The 20177-nt window shown below is 34.5% G+C and overlaps 1 protein-coding gene and 1 long non-coding RNA gene across 2 annotated transcripts in view; both read right to left on the bottom strand.

The window, feature by feature from the left end:
* Positions 1-1804, bottom strand: part of LOC109092750 (lysine--tRNA ligase-like) — a 50207-nt gene extending 48403 nt beyond the window's left edge. The window contains exon 1 of the mRNA XM_042728639.1: positions 1713-1804. Within this exon, the coding sequence (XP_042584573.1) occupies positions 1713-1756 (44 nt within the window). The 5' untranslated portion in view covers positions 1757-1804. The remainder of the gene's footprint in view (positions 1-1712) is intronic.
* A 1609-nt stretch (positions 1805-3413) lies between these two features.
* Positions 3414-5864, bottom strand: LOC109088794. The gene is made up of 5 exons (XR_006155112.1): positions 5488-5864; positions 5265-5352; positions 4728-4823; positions 4257-4404; positions 3414-3693 (listed from the first exon to the last, which is right to left on the bottom strand). It is a non-coding gene; the product is annotated as an uncharacterized LOC109088794 (long non-coding RNA).
* Positions 5865-20177: the final 14313 nt, after the last annotated feature.

The raw sequence follows: 20177 nt of genomic DNA, 5'->3' as shown, positions 1-20177 counted from the left end.
TTGTTGGCTTCACTAGAGAGAGCGGGAGGTTGCCACTCGGTGTTAAGCCGCAACAAAAAACAAAAGCGCCTGTTTGGCAATATTTTGGATTTTGAAAAGCCTGTTGACTTTTGCCATTTATCTAAGGTGATTTTGGAAGTTTTTTTAAACATTTGTTTCTTATTTAATTGGTTCCACATTGTTTGCTGGGTCGTCCTTTATTTAAATTTTGTCTCATTTATTTATTTTATTTGACATCAAGGTGCATGCTGTACCTCCAAGCTTTCTTACTCGTTTTGCTAATAAACTTTCTATGTCTCTTATTTATTTGGTTATATATTATACATGTTTACTTGTTGCCTGTTTCCATTTTTGTATACCTATTTAAACTTTATGTAAGTTATTTGTTATTTTATATTAGGCATAGCCTGCCCTATAGCATGGTGTATTTTTATTTGTTTTGTTAATAAAAGTTATATGTTTTATATATAGGCTAAAGTGAGTTTGACTTTGTATTTTGTTGTTGCATTCAAGCAATTGACTGCTGCTAATTCGAAAGTGAAAGTAAAATGCTCACGGCGCATTTAGGCTGTTTAAAAGCGAAGGAAAGCGAGAAAAAGAGGGACAATTGAAACAAAGTAAAAACAAACAATTGGTTTATGCCAAAATGCCGCTATTTGAAAGTAAAAGTAAAATGCGTATGCCAAGCTATTTAAAAGCAAAGAAAAAAAGAGGGAACGCCCCACACGGTGATACCGGTTTTACCTGTTGTCACACGTCGATTAACCAGTTGGAAAATTTCCTCAACGTCACAACCCTAATTATACTATATACGAATTATACTCATTAATCCTGTTTTTATTATCATTATCAATCAAAAAATGAATAAATTCAGAACAGGATTAGAATAGAATTGCAATGATAATAATAATATAATTCAGTGTCTAATTCCAGAGTATTTAAAAGTTGCAAAGAGAAAAAAACTACTTTAACTTTTAAACTTAAAATGGTATTTTCTGTTCCATGTTTCTTTTTCAAAACTGTCACAGCATTTGCTGCTATCAATACAGAAGCATAAGTTTCGATACACGTATATGCAAGGAGCACAGCCCTATTAAAAGCTGTGCTCCATGTGTCCCTTTTATACTTTGAGCATCTGCCCCTCCAAAGGTCTCCGCACGGCCCTGATAAGCATACTGTTATTTGCTTGTGTGATATGCCTATAAAGAAACTGCAGAAACTGAAATAGTAGTTAACTCTTATGCTTGCAAGGTATTCTGCATTCATCTTGCGTCACCTTTGTAATGACTCGAGAACCGATAGTGAAAGTATTTAGAGTGAACCGAGTAAATACCGAAAAAATAAGTTACTTTAATAGCCTAATAGCAGAAAAGTCACAATAAGATAAGCCTACGCAGTCACGACGTACAATAATCGCTCAATCTTATTTTTGAACGGTTCTCATAAACAAACACGCCATTAGCTTTCTGTAGACCGCCTCGGAATTATGTGCAATTAAATTGTCATTTGGACAACTTAAGCGCAACCGCGTGAATCTTTTGCATAGTTACATACATAAAAAAATACTGGCAAGAGAAAAGTCAAAAACACGCTATCAATCTCATTCATCACTACGGACGCGATAAGCCACATAATACACATAGGCAAACTTATCTTGAGTGTCATTTCGTACAGAATCAGTTTAAGCGCTGTAATGTTATAAATGCATGTACTTTTTGCTGAGTTTCTCTCCATCCACGACATCTCCGTCTGCCATCTTCGCCGCGATCCTCCGTCAAATTGCAGCAGCCGCGGACCGTGAAGCCAGGGCTGCGTTCAGCCCCGACAAAACGTTGCAAAACGTTTTTTAAACGGAAACGGTGGCGTGTTGAACACCCCCTGTTGTGATGACGCAAGCGTTGCAACTATGGCAGCTGAGAAGGCCATTCTCTGTGTTCTTTTTGAAGAATTTTCGGAGCCTGATGATATTGATATAAATACTTGTTTTAATACTGCAAAGTACCCTCGATGTTACAGTCACTGCCCTTGCCGTCCAGAATGAAAGCACACATCTTACCAAATTCTGACTGAAAACACATCTATTTTATCTCCTGGTAGCTGATCAATTCTAATTTAAATTATTTTATTTCTAGTTCTTAATTTTTAAATACCTTGTATTAATTATCATTCTCATTTTTTGTAAAGCACGGTGTATGAAATTTGGTATATAAATAAACTTGCCTTGCAATGAAGTTAAAAATATAAACAACTACATCATCATGGTGATATGCTATATTTTACTATAAAAACTCTTACGGCAAACATGTCTTCTAATGTCTTCAATTGTTGCATATACCGAGCTGCAGCGGACACATTTGTAAACTACCTTACTAGGACCCATTGTGCGAGGTGTCTCTTTAATACCGCGTGGTTTTTATATATACATGCTGCCGCTGATTGGGCCGACATTTCTGACACACCCACCAAACAAGAGAAAACGCATCTCAAACCCGTTGCACACCGTTGCACACACGTTTCCAGGAAACGTGTCGTTCAACCCGGAAAACGTAGCAAAACGTTGCGCACCGGTGTGAGCTTGAACCTGCACCAGTGTTCTGAATCTGAAATATTCGGTGTCTCACATATAAGGTGTGTCAAGGCGGAGCATGCATGAATATTCATGAGTTTCCTGTTTCGCGCAAGTATGGGTAACTGCAGCCTGAAGCAAAGGGCGTGCCAAAAGGTTTCTCATTGGTGAAACGAAAGGTAGGGGGCGTGCCAAAAGGTAACGCGAAAGTTGGCTGTAAAAAAAAAAAACCTGGCGAGCCATACTCTTAATCGCCTACAGATTAAAATGAAGCAATAAATTCAATATAATCTTATAAAACCAAATTAAATTCTTGCAAGGTAAAAACGGCGTTAATGATATTAAGAATATTATTTTAAATTACTTACTCTGCATGGCGCGGGTTACTGACGTCATCACCACCGCAAGTTTAGGTCTTGATTTATCAATAATCAAAAAAAAAAAAAAAAAAAAAAATTCCTATTATTTTTCGAGGATACAAACGTCTCTTAGCATCGCACTAGCTGTTCTTAAATTAAAGTCAAAAGTTGTATTTGTTAACATTAGTTAATGCACTGTGAAGTGAACTAACAAGTACAAACAACGAACAGCTGTATTTTTATTAACTTACGTTTAATAAATACTGTATCAACTGTATTGCTCATAGTTAATGTTAGTTAATACATCAGTGTCAACAAACGAAACCTTATTGTAAAGTGTTACCCTAAAAACTAGGTTTTGCCTGATAGAGAAAAATATATAGTTGACAAAACCACTAAATAATCAAATTTAAAAATTAGTCAGAAGTTTAGTAACCTTATGTTACCTGACATTAACCAATTAAGCAAACAGACAGCTTTATCCACTAAAACATTTATTTCGCTTTTAGTTTCAGTCCCCAATTCAAGTAAAAGATAGATAGAGAGATAGATAGATGATAGATAGATAGATAAACCACTCATTCATTCATTTATTCTGTAGTAGCAGTCCATAGAACAGAATCCAGCAAACTCTGTCTGAATAGAAAGCTGTGAAGACCCCCTTCTTTCCAAGACCACAGTATCTACAGCCATCACACCTGCTGAGCTCCAACTCCACTCTTTGTGTCCTCCTCACATCTGGACTGACAGACTTCCAGTCAACGATACCTACACAAGAAAAAAACAAATGTTGAGAGATGCAAACAAGTAGTATCCAATAAGTTTAATTAAATATAAAATAAAAAAAGACTTTAAGTGTTGTCACTAGCGGAAGCACAAGTGTCTGAGAGTGCAAGTCTGCAGCCAGACCCTTCTCCATTATATTATAATACAACTCTATTGCTGACTCTGCACTGAGACAGTCATTTTTGTTACCAAAAGGACCAAAAATGAAGTACATATGCTTCCTGTCCATGTTTTCTAAAAGAATGGAATCACAAGAAAAGTTGACTGGCACTCATCTATACCATAGGTTATACTAATATTTGGTTCATGTACATGTACAACTCCAACATGTTGGATTAACTTCAAAAGAGTGAATGTCCTTCGAGTGCACTTTGGGCAATGGTACAGTTGAGGCATGAGGATCTAATACAAAAAACGAATCATTCAGAGTAATGTTACTGGCAGTGCTTGTCTCCATCTTCTAGTGTTGACAATGTGCCTCTGAAGGAAAGTCAGTGTCTTTCTCAGGTATGTTGGATATGCAATGTTGAAAGCAAAATACATACAGAAGGCTGTTATGAAGGCTTCATCAGCTGGTGCACTGGCACACGTCTATTCCATCTTCTGTCACCACACTGAACCCTCCTCCTATGATTGCCATTTTACAGTCAGTATCCATCAGCTGTATCGTAGGAAAGGTGTAGCAGGGTCCCCCTACATTAAATAAATAAATAGAAGATTTTTTATTATTATTTTTTTCTTCAAATTCATCAGATTCTGTTCCATCTTCTTTGGCTCAGACAGAGTAGCTACATACAGTGCAGAACTGCAAAAACAATCAGAAGCTAATGTATAAAGGTCACAATATACGATGCATTTTATGTTCTTTTATACACTGATAAATCTTACATTGTTTTCTAAAACTATTGCTTTAATTTTTTAACAGATGGGCTAAAAGGGTACAGAAGAATAAAATGTTACATTAAAAGATTTGAAACAAGATATTTCACAGTTGATGATTTATTTACTATACTCACTCCAGCAGGTGTTCTTAAGTATGGGTGTTTTTTTGATTACATTAACAAATTCACATGAGCCTCAACAGACATTGAATCCTCCCCAACACAAGTTTCCTTCATCAGAACAACAGAAACAGATCATGCTTAGACCGTGACAGATATGCAAAACATCTAAAACATTGAACTGCATAAACATTAAGATGATGGTCAGGCAGTGAAATAGAGTACATACAAAAAAGATTTAAATGTCTGTAGTATTTCCTTACATTGACCTGCACTAAGTGAAAATGTAAAATTTATTAGCAGTGCAAAAATAAATTATTCATACGCAGTGTGCTTACATATGCTTACACTAGCTGGCTTTTGACACAAACCTGCAAGTGGTGCACGTTCTGCTTTACATTTCCGTTTAGGGATGTGTCAGGTGTGCTAAAAACACTGATTTGGCTGTTTGTCATTTTCCAGCAAATAAAAAGATTACAATATATTGTTACTATATCGTGTGTGGTTATGTTGAAAGAGATAAATCAATGGATTAAAAATAATGCAACTTACACAGTCATTTCCTTTTATATTTCTCTGGAAAGGGTACTAAACAACCAGTGTGTTGGCAACTTGAATATACTCTACATTAGTTGGATACCTAGCAGAAACGTAGAAACAAACTCTAAATTAGTTTATTTTTTTATTTTTTTATTTTGTCTAATCGTCTTCATAGATTGTGAATTGATCTTAGTTCAGTTGTAATACCAGAGGCGGTAATAATTATTATACTTACATGATGTATTCTGTACTGTGTTGCACAAAAAGGACGCCGATACAAACTATCAACTCTGAAGGCTTCGCCTTCAATGCAGATGCGGTCATCGTTTTGTCTCACTGTACATATGTCTGTCAACAACAATAAACTATGATAAAATTATGATCGTATTGTAACAAGCTATCGTAATATACATATTTGTGGTATATGAAGTATAGATAAACGTATGATGAATAATTTCCTCACGTCTTATCGCCGTCACCTTCTCATCTCAAGGAAATTACGTAAACGTATAATTACCGCTGATTGGCCAACACAGTAAAACTCCTTTCACCAATGAGAAACCTTTCGGCACGCCCCTACCTTTCCGTACCATTGCTCCAGCAGCTACCCGTCTCGTTCATAGACAGTAAAAGAAATGGACACAGCGACCCCATTGGAACTCAATTGAGACAAGTGAAGCCCGTTTTTAGCGATTTTTAGAACTTCCGTTTCTGACGCGCAGACTCAAACTAAGCTTGATGACGTCAGCAACCTGTCTGACAGATGTAAACCTTCTAGTAGCTGTGCATGCAAACTGCCATCGTTAATCTTGCAGAGACGGAGAGCTTGAGCGGGGAGTTCTCTTTTGGCGTGAGTGAGCAGGAGTAAGTATTCTGATTAATTATTTTGTATAGTATTTTAAAATGTAACGCCAGTACGCCATATCTCTTGACGTCTCCCCGATTGCCTGCGAGCTTCTCCTCCTGTCTGTACGGTAATTTCTCTACTGTGTGACAGAGAGTCTAGTGGTTATGACGCAATCGTTAGCCTATTTTTTAAAAAACTGTTTTCTACGGGGCCATAATGTAACATAGAAGGTAATGGAGCCCTTTATACATTGTCGTGTGTATCTTTAGAAATAAATAATGGACAAATGGAGTCTTTAAACGCCTCAGATGTAAAGTTATTCGCTGTCAAAGTGACGCAAAAATGAATGGGAGTCAATGGGATGCTAACGCAAGTGAAGTTCTGCTACAAGATGGCGGCACGCGGCCGACTTCAACTTCCGGTCGACTTCCTTGCCCCCTGGTCTCGTTTCGCGTTAACTTTAATTAGCTTCGATCTCAAAATGATTAGAGCCACATGATAATACTGAACCGAGAAAACTAGTCAAGAGTTTGATCCGATGAAAGCGTCAGCAAAAAAAAGAAAAAATATTCACACTGACCAGTTAAAGAACATTGTGCAATTTTAACACTTAACATAAAAGGAAGCATATGTAATAGTTCCAAAAATACGAGGCAATTTAAACGGAAAATTCGAATCCGAAAAGTAACTTTCTGTTAACAGAGTACGCTAAATAACAGACGAGAAGATACGTCTTTACCAACCGCACAGTCTCTCTGACTGGTGCATTTTTATTAAAACAGAAAAAACACCTGCATTCATTCAGTCACTGATTAGGTCACATGACATTTCACAGTGTGACTGGATTGCCTGTCCCAAACAGAAAAAAAACAACAAAAATACAAATGAGAGCATACCATTTATACATGTCAACACCCCCACTTGCTCTCACATTGTTATTTCATCGGTGAGTGGTACTTCTACACTGACTACACCACTGTTTACGCTGACATGTCCTTGCTTTGTGGCCTTTTGTACCACACCTGTGACAATGTCGGTACTTCCAGCACCACAAACAGCTGTACTCGCTAAAGCGGTTTTACTGCCAGGCTGCGCTCCTGTTTTCATAACATTGTCCTCGGATACGGTTGCCCGCATATTTTCAATGTCTTCATAACTTCGAAGCCTTGTTTTAAATTCCGCAAAAGTCAATTTATCATCTCTCTGGCTAACATGAATGGCAAATGGCTTAAATGTCTCTGGAAGTCCAGAACCATTGCTATTAAAAGTCCCCCACTTGCTCTCACATTGTTATTTCATCAGTCCACAGCTCATATATACAAATTTCATAAACCGAACATAAACAAATTAAATTTCATCAACTTAAGCTTTGTTGCTGGTTTAGTTAGTACATCTGCAAGCATATCTTCAGTTGGACAGTACTCCAGACTAATTCTGCCTTCATTAATTACGGACCTCACAAAATGGTATTTAATGTCAAAATGTTACATCTTTGTCTATACACAGGATTTTTCGCTAAAGCTATAGCACCCTGATTGTCTTCGTAGACTATAGACTCATACACCATACCATCAATGTTTTGTAACAATTGCTGCAAGTATAAACACTCCTGTATAGTTGCAGCTAACGCCATATACTCAGCCTCACATGTGGAAAGTGCAACAGTAGGCTGCCTTTTGGTCTTCCATGAGACCAATGGACCATTTCTGTTTAGGCTAATGCAGTAACCTGTAGTACTCCGCCTATCATTGACATCTGCTGCCCAATTTGCATCACTGTATGCATGTATAACTTTCTCATTTGCACCTTTCCTGTAACACAGTTCTTTGTCTTTGGTGCCTTGCAAATATCTCAAAACATGCTTTACAGTACTCCACTGTTCTATTCACATCACCCGTTACATCAGCATTCTCAGTGTAACTTAGTTTCTGCTCACAAAGGGCAGCTCTGGGTTTACAGTTTTGCATGTCAAAATTTCCAAGTAGTTTCTCAACATACCCGTGTTGTGACATTTTGACAAAATCAACACCTTGCTCAAAGTTAATGCCAAGAAAATGTGTCAGTTTTCCTAAATCCTTCATTCTAAACTTTAACATGAGCATCTCTTTCACATCTTTAAGCACACTCAGATCACTGGCAGCAATAATCAAATCATCAACCCAAATAATTATGAAAACTTTCTCACTTTTTGTAACTTTTGTGTAAACACAATGATCAGCTGGGTTTTGAACAAACTGGTTTTCACATAGGTATTCGTGTAACATTCTGTTCCAGTTTCTGCCAGACTGTTTAAGCCCGTACAATGATTTTTCTAGTTTACACACCAATTTTTCATTGCCTTGAGATTTTACCTTGTAACCCTCTGGCTGTTCTATATAAATCTCACATTCTATTGGTGCATGTAAATATGCTGTTTTTACATCCATCTGATGAACAATCAAATTTTCTTGAACTGCTTTTTGCATCAACACTCTGATACTAGTCATGCTAGCAGTTGGAGAAAAAGTCTCATCATAGTTTACACCTTTCTCTTGACTGTACCCTTTGGCAACATATCGTGCTTTGTACTTATCTGATCCATCACTATTTTTCTTAATTGCATAGACCCATTTACCCCCCACTACTTCTTTCTACTTCCTCATCCATAGCTTTAACCCATTCATTTGCATTTACTGACGTTACAGCTTCTTTGTAGGTCTGGGGTACATTACACACAAGTCTGTAACAGTAATCAATATTAGTCACATCACCTTCAATACCACAAACAGTCACTCAAATAAGTTGGCTTTTTCCTGTCTCTTGCAGGATTTCTCCTTTCAGGTTGATCTTCTTCCTGTTGTGTTTGGTTACTATACACTACTGGTTCTTGAGTACTTTGTGAACTAACATCTGATTCTGATTTCACAGATTCTCTGAGGATTGTTTCTGGTCTCAAAACCATCATCATCATCATCTATCAGTATAGTCTCAGTACTTTTGGATACAAACTCCACTAGTCTGCATTTCTGTACCTTCTTGCTGTTAGGATAGTAAATCATGTATGCCGGACTATTCTTTTCGTATCCAACAAAAATACCCTTCTCACACCTTGAATCCAACTTTCCTAACTTCCCTCTGTCATGTATGTAAGCATAGCATACTCCAAATTTCTGCATCCTTGAAATGTTAGGCTGTCTACCTGTCAACATAAAGTAAGCTGTCTGTTTAGTGCGATTGTTAAAACATTGGTTTCTCACTACAGCAGCTGTCTGGACTGCATATGTCCACAATGTTCTTGGTAACCCACTTTCTATTAACATGCATCTAGCCATGTCAAATAAAGTTCTCCAGAGTTCGGTAAAATTGGCAAGATATTCACAGATTCGACTTTTCCGGATCAATAACTCGCGAGCAAAACATTTTTGGTACACCAATTATGCCTCTTTTTACTCGTAGTGATGTAGTAAACGAGCTACAAGCGAGTTTGCCTGAAAACAAGCTTTCCTCCGCTCTGTACAAAATACGTTGCTCTCAATGCGCTGGCGTCTGAGAGACAAGTCCAAAGGGACCGTCTGCAAAGTGCGAAACGCGAAAAAGGTTACTAATAAAATACTCAATAACTTCACAGTAACACACTGTAGTGTCACCAAATCCAGTTCACACATCACTGCTCTCCTGCTGGTTATACTACAACACTCATATTGAAAATAATTGCTTTGGCACATTTATTATGATTTTTTTATTATGAAAAATAGTTAATAACTTTACTGTAACATACTGTACTTTCACCAAATTAAGTTCACACATCACTGCTGTCCTGCTGGTTATTCTACAACACTCATTTTGAAATTAATTGATGTTGCACATGTTCTATTATGAAAAATAGTTAATAACTTCACCGTAATAGAACATAATAGTTAATAACTTTAATGTAACACACTTTATTTCCACCAAATTCAGTTCACACATCACTGCTCTCCTGCTCGTTATACTACAACACTCATTTTGAAAGTAATTGCTTTGGCACATTTTTTATAATTTTTATTATGAAAAATAGTTAATAAATTCACCATTATTGGACATAATAGTTAATAACTTTACTGTAACACACTGTACATTCATCAAATTCAGTTCACACATCACTGCTCTCCTGCTGGTTATACTACAACTTTCATTTTGAAAGTAATTGCTTTGGCACATTTGTTATGATTTTTTATTAAGAAAAATAGTTAACTTTACTGTAACACACTGTACTTCAACCAAATTCAGTTCACACATCACTGCTCTCCTGCTGGTTATACTACAACTTTCATTTTGCAAGTAATTGCTTTGGCACATTTTTTTGAATTTTTTATTATGAAAAACAGTTAATAACTTTACTGTAACAGACTGAACTTTCACCAAATCCAGTTCACACATCACTGCTCTCCTGCTGGTTATACTACAACACTCATTTTGAAAGTAATTGCTTTTGCACAATATTTATGTTTTTTTATTATGAAAACGTTAATAACTTCACCGTTATTGAACATAATAGTTAATAACTTTACTGTTACACACTGTATTTAAACCAAATTCAGTTCACACATCACTGCTCTCCTGCTGTTTATACTACAACTTTCATTTAGAATGTAATTGCTTTTGCACATTTTTTATGATTTTTTATTATGAAAACGTTAATAACTTCACCGTTATTGAACATAATAGTTAATAACTTTACTGTAACAGACTGTACTTTCACCAAATTCAGTTCACACATCACTGCTCTCCTGCTGGTTATACTACAACTTTCATTTTGCAAGTAATTGCTTTGGCACATTTTTTAGAATTTTTTTATTATGAAAAATTGTTAATAACTTCACAGTTACTGGACATAATAGTTAATAACTTTACCGTAACTCACTGTACTTAAACCAAATTCAGTTGACACATCACTGCTCTCCTGCTGGTTATACTACAACTTTCATTTTGAAAGTAATTGCTTTGCCACATTTTTTAGAATTTTTTATTATGAAAAATTGTTAATAACTTCACAGTTACTGGACATAATAGTTAATAACTTTACTGTAACACACTGTACTTTCACCAAATTCAGTTCACACATCACTGCTCTCTTGCTGGTTATACTACAACTTTCATTTTGAAAGTAATTGCTTTTGCAAATTTTTTAATGATTTTTTTATTTTGAAAAATAGTTAATAACTTCACCGTTATTGAACATAATAGTTAATTACTTTACTGTAACAAACCGTACTTTCACCAAATCCAGTTCACACATCACTGCTCTCCTGCTGGTTTTACTACAACACTCATATTGAAAATAATTGCTTTGGCACATTTTTTATGATTTTTTTATTATGAAAAATAGTCAATAACTTTACTGTAACACACTGTACTTTCACCAAATTCAGTTCACACATTACTGCTCTCCTGCTGGTTATACTACAACTTTCATTTTGCAAGTAATTGCTTTGGCACATTTTTTAGAATTATTTTATTATGAAAAAATGTTAATAACTTCACAGTTACTGGACATAATAGTTAATAAATTCACTGTAACACACTGTACATTCACCAAATTCAGTTCACACATCACTGCTCTCCTTATGGTTATACTACAACAGTCAAATTGAAAATAATTTCATTTGCACATTTTTAATGATTTCTTATTATGAAAAATAGTTAATAACTTTACTGTTACAGACTGTACTTTCACCAAATTCAGTTCACACATCACTGCTCTCCTTCTGGTTATAATACAACAGTCAAATTGAAAATAATTTATTTTGCACATTTTTAATGATTTCTTATTATGAAAAATAGTTAATAACTTTACTGTTACAGACTGTACTTTCACCAAATTCAGTTCACACATCACTGCTCTCCTGTTGGTTATACTACAGCACTCGTTTTGAAAATAATTGGTTTTACACATTTTTTTATGAATTTTAAATTAGAAAACACAGTTAATAACTTTACTGTAACACACTGTACTTTCACCAAATTCTGTTCACAGATCACTGCTCTCCTGCTGGTTAAACTACAACACTCATTTTGAAATTAATTGCTTTGGTACATTTTTATGATTTTTTTATTATGAAAAATAGTTAATAACTTCACCATTATTGAACATAATTGTTAATAATTTCACTGTAACACACTGTACTTTCACCAAATTCAGTTCACACATCACTGCTCTCCTGCTGGTTATACTACAACTTTCATTTATTATGAATAAAAGTTAATACCGTTACTGTAACACACTGTTTATTTTTTTTACCGTTACTTATGAATGTACTTTCACCAAGTTAACATCACTGTTACTGTAACTACAACTTTATTATTTTGAAAGTAATTGCTTTGGCACTTTTTATGATTTTTTTTTATTATGAACCTAATATTCTGTAACACACACTCACTGTTCACACATCACTGCTCTCCTGCTGGTTATACTACAACTTTTATTTTGAAAGTAATTGCTTTGGCACATTTTTTATGATTTTTTTTTATTATGAACAATAGCTAATAAGTTTACTGTAACACACTGTACTTTCACCAAATTCAGTTCACACATCACTGCTCTCCTGCTGGTTATACTACAGCACTCGTTTTGAAAATAATTGCTTTGGCACATTTTTATGATTTTTTATTATGAAAAATAGTTAATATTTTTACTGTAACACACTGTACTTTCACCAAATTCAGTTCACACATCGCTGCTCTCCTGCTGGTTATACTACAACTTTCATTTTGAATGTAATTGCTTTGGTACATTTGTTATGATTTTTTATTGTGAAAAATAGTTAATAACTTCACCGTTATTGGACATAATAGTTAATGATGCAAAATTTAATCCAATTCAGACGGTCAAGGTGTAATAATATGTAAATTTATTAAAAAGAATATAGAGAACAGAAACCACAAATCATAACTTGGAAATGAAGTTCTAGATAATAATAACAACCTTCAAATATAGAAAATGTAAATCCAATGTTAGTACATTTTTAATAACAATCCATTTATGATGGATTGAACCCAACCAGTATTAATCAAACATTAATACAATTGTAATTAAAACATAAACAATTATTCTGTTCGAATCAAAAGTACCAAAATATTAAGTATTCAAATATTAAAATATCAAAGTATCAGAGTATCAAAGTATCTGAGTTTCAAGGTATCTGAATTTGAATAAAAAACCTGTAAGAGTTCTAAGTCTGAGACTAAGAGTTGTCGAGTGAAGCCAAAGAAGAGAAAGTGAGCTGAAAAGATAGAGAGACCAGAGTCTCAGAAAGTCAAAAAAAAAAAACCCATTCTATTTTGCAGTCTTATATACTGTTGTTCTAGACATAAGTCGTCATCTGGCTATCACTAATAACACCTGACCTTTAAAAATAGTCTAGTCAATGTCTCGATTTTGGACTTCTTCCTCTTTTAGATTCAAAGTATCATACTGATAATTCTAAGAAATATTGATACAAAAGAACAATACATTGTTGTATTGTTGTACAGCTGACTACGCAGTTAGAAATACTGTGAAATTACATATGAAATATACCATAAAGTTTACCAAAAACATTTTTTTGAATATAAAAATGAAACCTGTTAATATATATATATGAGACAGATCCTTACCATGAAATATTAATTTTTAACTTTTGAAATAAAACTTATCATTATGAATAGAACACATTCTGAGTACGTGACTTCTCAGAATCTCTCAACAACACTTGGGTTTAATTTAAATACGTAGACTTCTTCTTAGAATCTCCACACACCAGTTAATAACTTAATAAATAAGTTAAAAAAAAAAGTTAATAAATAGTTAATAACTTTTCATCAAATTCAGTTCACACATCACTGCTCTCCTGCTGGTTATACTACAATTTTCATATATTGTAAATATAATTGCTTTTGCATATTTTTTTAATGATTGTTCAGTATGGAAAAATATGCAATAACTTTGTAACTACATAACTTCATGATGTAATAAAATTACATATTTTATGGACTTTGGTTCCACACAATACAAACATGTATCTCAACTTAGATACCTAATGCAGTTTACGTTTCAGTTAACTGTAGGATGTACAGTAATAGCACATAATGAAAATAAGAATTCTTAACATAAATTATGTTGTTACCCACCTAACATAGATACTCTCACAGTGTCATTAAGTTTGGACTTTGTTTTGTGTGTGCACCTTTCCCTGCCTGTGTTAATTGCCATGGTCACTGATTTTTGTCATTTCATTTAGCTGTGGTGCAACTAATCACCTAGTTTGGATTGCCTGTGTGTTGGATTAAAAACTTTTGAAACATGCATCTTTGTATATTTAGCATATTGTGACTGTAGCTTTTACACAAAAATAATTTTTCTTCTCTGTATTCTACATTTCTAAATTTCTCTTCCTTTGCAGTCCTGAGCAGATAATGATTGGAAGTGTAAATCGTTGTATTTGCTTCTATAATAAAATGTAAAACAACAAAAAATACATGTGGTGTAAGCTCAAACGGATTAAAGTAAACCGATTTATCATGATTAAAATTAAGTTGTGCCAACATCATAAAATAATTGTGTTGTATGACCTTCTTGTATTTATTTACATGGAACTATATAAGTACTACAATAACAGCACACTCTAGACATCCATTTGCACAGAACTGTACATCTCTCTCTCTCTATCTAGAATCAGAATCAGAATCAGAATCAGAATCAGAAAGAGCTTTATTGCCAAGTATCTGTACAAGTTTTAGTGACATAAGCTTCCAGTACCCAAAAGACAACAACACACAGTATTTTAAAAACCCTTTGTAAATAGTGTATAAATAAATGATAATGGAATTGGATTGAGTAAGATGCAGGGATGTGCTTACAAATTATAAGGTATGCACATTTTTATTGTGTAAGTGGGGAACATTCCATGTTTCAGGTTGCCTATGTTCTCCTATTTCCTGGTATTTGCAACAGAATGGCAAGAGTTCTGGGGTAACTTGGGTGTGAGGGAGCACCCTGTCACCTGAAGGGTGGGCAGGGGATACAAATATGCCTTCTCCGAACCGTGTGTCTTCTGTGCTGATTTTGTAGCTGAACCATTCTTGAAGGACATAATTCAATGACGGCAAAAACTTTTCAAGCTAATTGGCAAAAACTTCCTGCTGGCGAAAGTTATCTGTTGGGCCTTTTTTACAATGGAGTCAATGTGATTGTCCCACCTTCAGGTCCATGAGAGATGGTGGGTTCCCAGGAATTTTTACTCCACTGCAGACACATGATTTCAGGGGGTTTTTTCTGACCACGATCATCTCCATGTTTGTCCAGGTTTCTGCACCAAGACATCTATGTTTTTTGTGTGTTTGAAGTACAATATTTTATTGTATATACACCACAACATTTTGTACTTTGTTTGTTGTTTTCCATTTTTCATTGCCTATGTCTCTATTTTTGCAACACTGGAAGCACCTGTCACCAAGACAAAATTCTTGTGTGTGCATTAAATGCTTGGGATAATTCTAAGTAATTAAAATTTGAAATTTATTTTTTTGAGTCCATGGTTGCTTTTAAGACACTGTTTTCATTTTACCAATGTATTTTTTTTTGTCTGTCAATTGTATACACACAACCAAGGTTTTTTTTTTTTTTTTCATTTCAATGATTAAAGAAATTATTCATTTATTCATATTTATTTATTTGGAGAGTAAGATACAGTTACTGTTTGGAAAAAGCTACAGTTTCCTGACAAACTTTCCAAAAAAAAAAAAAAAAAACAAAAACAAAACAAAAAAAAAACATTATAATTGGAATGCTGTTAAATGATGAAATAGGTCTATCTTTAATCTTTTTATTAATGTAATGTCGATTCTGAGCAAACTATCTTTTTTATGTAAATATATGAGAATAAAACTTTATTTTTATGTTCAGGTGCATCTCAATAAATTAGAATGTCGTGCAAAAGTTAATTAGTTAAGTAATTTAACTCAAATTGTGGAACTCGTGTATTAAATAAATTCAATGCATACAGACTAAAGTAGTTTAAATCTTTGGTTCTTTTAATTGTGATGATTTTGGCTCACATTTAACAAAAACCCACCAAATCTCAACAAATTAGAATACTTCATAAGACCAATAATAATAATAATAATAATAATAATAAAACATTTTTAGTGAATTGTTGGCCTTCTGGAAAGTATGTTCATTTACTGTACATGTACACAATACTTGGAGGGGCTCATTTTACTTTAATTACTGCCTCAATTCGGCGTGGCATGGAGGAGATCAGTTTGTGACACTGCTGAGGTGGTATGGAAGCAGGTTTCTTTGACAGTGGCCTTCAGCTCATCTGCAATTTTTGGTCTCTTGTTTCTCATTTTCCTCTTGACAATACCCCATAGATTCTCTCTGGGGTTCAGATATGGTGAGTTTGCTGGCCAGTCAAGCACACCAACACCATGGTCATTTAACCAACTTTTGGTGCTTTTGGCAGCGTGGGCAGGTGCCAAATCCTGCTGGAAAATGAAATCAGCATCTTCAAAAAAGCTGGTCAGCAGAAGGAGACATGAAGTGCTCCAAAATTTCTTGGTAAACGGGTGCAGTGACTTTGGTTTCAAAAAAACACACAAACTGGACCAACACCAGAAGATGACATTGTACCCAAAATCATCACAGACTGTGGAAACTTAACACTGGACTTCAAGCAACTTGGGCTATGAGCTTCTCCACCCTTCCTCCAGACTCTAGGACCTTGGTTTCCAAACGAAATACAAAACATACTCTCATCTGAAAAGAGGACTTTGGACCACTGGGCAACAGTCCCATTCTTCTTCTCCTTAGCCCAGGTAAGACGCCTCTGACGTTGTCTGTGCTTCAGGAGTGGCTTAACAAGAGCAATACGACAACTGTAGCCAAACTCCTTGACACGTCTGTGTGGTGGCTCTTGATGCCTTGACCCCAGCCTCAGTCCATTCCTTGTGAAGTTCACTCAAATTCTTGAATCAATTTTGCTTGACAATTCTCATAAGGCTGCGGTTCTCTCGGTTGGTTGTGCATCTTTTTCTCCACACTTTTTCCTTCCACTCAACTTTCTGTTAACATGCTTGGATACAGCACTCTGTGAACAGCCAGCTTCTTTGGCAATGAATGTTTGTGGCTTACCCTCCTTGTGAAGGGTGTCAATGATTGTCTTCTGGACAACTGTCAGATCAGCAGTCTTCCCCATGATTGTGTAGCCTAGTGAACCGAACCGAGAGACCATTTTGAAGGCTCAGGAAACCTTTGCAGGTGTTTTGAGTTGATTAGCTGATTGGCATGTCACCATATTTTAATTTGTTGAGAGAGAGAATTGGTGGGTTATTGTTAAATGTGAGCCAAAATCATCACAATTAAAAGAACCAAAGACTTAAACTACTAGTCTGTGTGCATTGATTTAATAGACAAGTTTCACAATTTGAGTTGAATTACTGAAATAAATAAACTTTTCCATGACATTCTAATTTACTGAGATGCACCTGTGTATTTAAAATAGACGTAACTGTAACTGTAGTAGTACCCAATCAGGAGCAACTTTCAGTTAATCTCTACCTGCATCATTGCAAGTAAAGACGAAAGTTGCTTCTCTGATTGGCTGGTGAAGTGTGGTAGAAATGCAGTCGTGATTTAATCTGTTAAAATTATTTTAAGTAATTACAGTGTGTTACAGTAAAGTTCTTAACTATTTTTCATAACAAAAGAATCGTAAAAAATGTGCCAAAGCAATTACTTTCAAAATGAAAGTTGTAGTATAACCAGCAGGAGAGCAGTGATGTGTGAACTGAATTTGGTGAAAGTACAGTGTGTTACAATAAAGTTATTGACTATTTTTCATAATAAAAAATCATAAAAAATGTGCCAAAGCAATTACTTTCAAAATGAAAGTTGTAGTATAACCAGCAGGAGAGCAGTTATGTGTGAACTGAATTTGGTTGAAGTACAGTGTGCTACAGTAAAGTTATTAACTATTATGTTCAATAACGGTGACTTTATTAACTATTTTTTTAATAATAAAAAATTCTAAAAAATGTGCAAAAGCAATTACTTTCAAAATGAATGTTGTAGTATAACCAGCAGGAGAGCAGTTATGTGTGAACTGAATTTGGTGAAAGTACAGTGTGTTACAGTAAATTTATTAACTATTATGTGCAATAATGGTGAAGTTATTAACTATTTTTCATAATAAAAAATTCTGAAAAATGTGCCAAAGCAATTACTTTCAAAATGAAAGTTGTAGTATAACCAGCTGGAGAGCAGTGATTTGTGAACTGAATTTGGTGAAAGCACAGTGTGTTACAGTAAAGTTATTAACTATTGATCATAATAAAAAAATCATAAAAAAATGTGCCCAAGCAATTACTTTTAAAATCAAAGTTGTAGTATAACCAGCAGGAGAGCAGTGATGTGTGAACTGAATTTGGTGAAAGTACAGTGTGTTACAATAAAGTTATTAACGTTTTCATAATAAAAAATTATAAAAAAAAATATGCCAAAGCAGTTACTTTCAAAATGAAAGTTGTAGTATAACCAGCTGGAGAGCAGTGATTTGTGAACTGAATTTGGTGAAAGTACAGTCTGTTACAGTAAAGTTATTAACTGTTCTATTATAATAAAAAATCATTAAAAAAATCGCAAAAAAAAAAATATTTCAATATGAGTGTTGTAGTATAACCAGTAGGAGAGCAGTGATGTGTGAACTGAATTTGGTGAAAGTACAGTGTGTTACAGTAAAGTTATTAACTGTTATGTTTAATAATGGTGAAGTTATTAACTATTTTTCATAATAAAAAATTATCATAAATGTGCCAAAGCAATTACTTTCAAAATGAAAGTTGTAGTATAACCAGCAGGAGAGCAGTTATGTGTGAACTGAATTTGGTGAAAGTACAGTGTGTTACAGTAAATTTATTAACTATTGTGTTCAATAACGGTGAAGTTATTAACTATTTTTCATAATAAAAAATTATGAAAAATGTGCCAAAGCAATTACATTCAAAAAGAAAGTTGGAGTATAACCAGCAGGAGAGCAGTGATGTGTGAACTGAATTTGGTTGAAGTACTGTGTGCTACAGTAAAGTTATTAAGTATTATGTTCAATAACAGTGACTTTATTAACTATTATTTATAATAAAAAATCCTAAAAAAATGTGCAAAAGCAATTAATTTCAAAATGAGTGTTGTATTATAACCAGCAGGAGAGCAGTGATGTGTGAACTAAATTTGGTGAAAGTACAGTGTGTTACAATAAAGTTATTAACGTTTTCATAATAAAAAATTATAAAAAAAAATATGCCAAAGCAATTACTTTCAAAGATGAAAGTTGTAGTATAACCAGCTGGAGAGCAGTGATTTGTGAACTGAATTTTGTGAAAGTACAGTCTGTTACAGTAAAGTTATTAACTGTTCTATTATAATAAAAAATCATTAAAAAAATCGCAAAAAAAAAATATTTCAATATGAGTGTTGTAGTATAACCAGTAGGAGAGGAGTGATGTGTGAACTGAATTTGGTGAAAGTACAGTGTGTTACAGTAAAGTTATTAACTGTTATGTTTAATAATGGTGAAGTTATTAACTATTTTTCATAATAAAAAATTATCATAAATGTGCCAAAGCAATTACTTTCAAAATGAAAGTTGTAGTATAACCATCAGGAGAGCAGTGATGTGTGAACTGAATTTGGTGACACTACAGTGTGTTACTGTGAAGTTATTGAGTATTTTATTAGTAACCTTTTTCGCGTTTCGCACTTTGCAGACGGTCCCTTCGGACTTGTCTCTCAGACGCCAGCGCATTGAGAGCAACTTATTTTGTACAGAGCGGAGGAAAGCTTGTTTTCAGACAAACTCGCTTGTAGCTCGTTTACTACATCACTACGAGTAAAAAGAGGCATATTTCGTGTACCAAAAATGTTTTGCTAGCGAGTTATTGATCCGGAAAAGTCGAATCTGTGAATATCTTGCCAATTTTACCGAACTGTTCTCCAGTTCCGCTCAGCCGTGGCGTTCTGGTGTGCAGAGTACGGCGCTGAGGTCTCATGTCTAATACAGTTTCTGCTTAATAATGCCTGGTAC

The sequence above is a fragment of the Cyprinus carpio genome, chromosome B7 (assembly GCF_018340385.1).
Source record: "Cyprinus carpio isolate SPL01 chromosome B7, ASM1834038v1, whole genome shotgun sequence".
Classification (NCBI taxonomy): Eukaryota; Metazoa; Chordata; class Actinopteri; order Cypriniformes; family Cyprinidae; genus Cyprinus; species Cyprinus carpio.
Note: the sequence above shows the minus strand (reverse complement) of the source record. Positions and strands in the feature narration are given on the sequence as shown.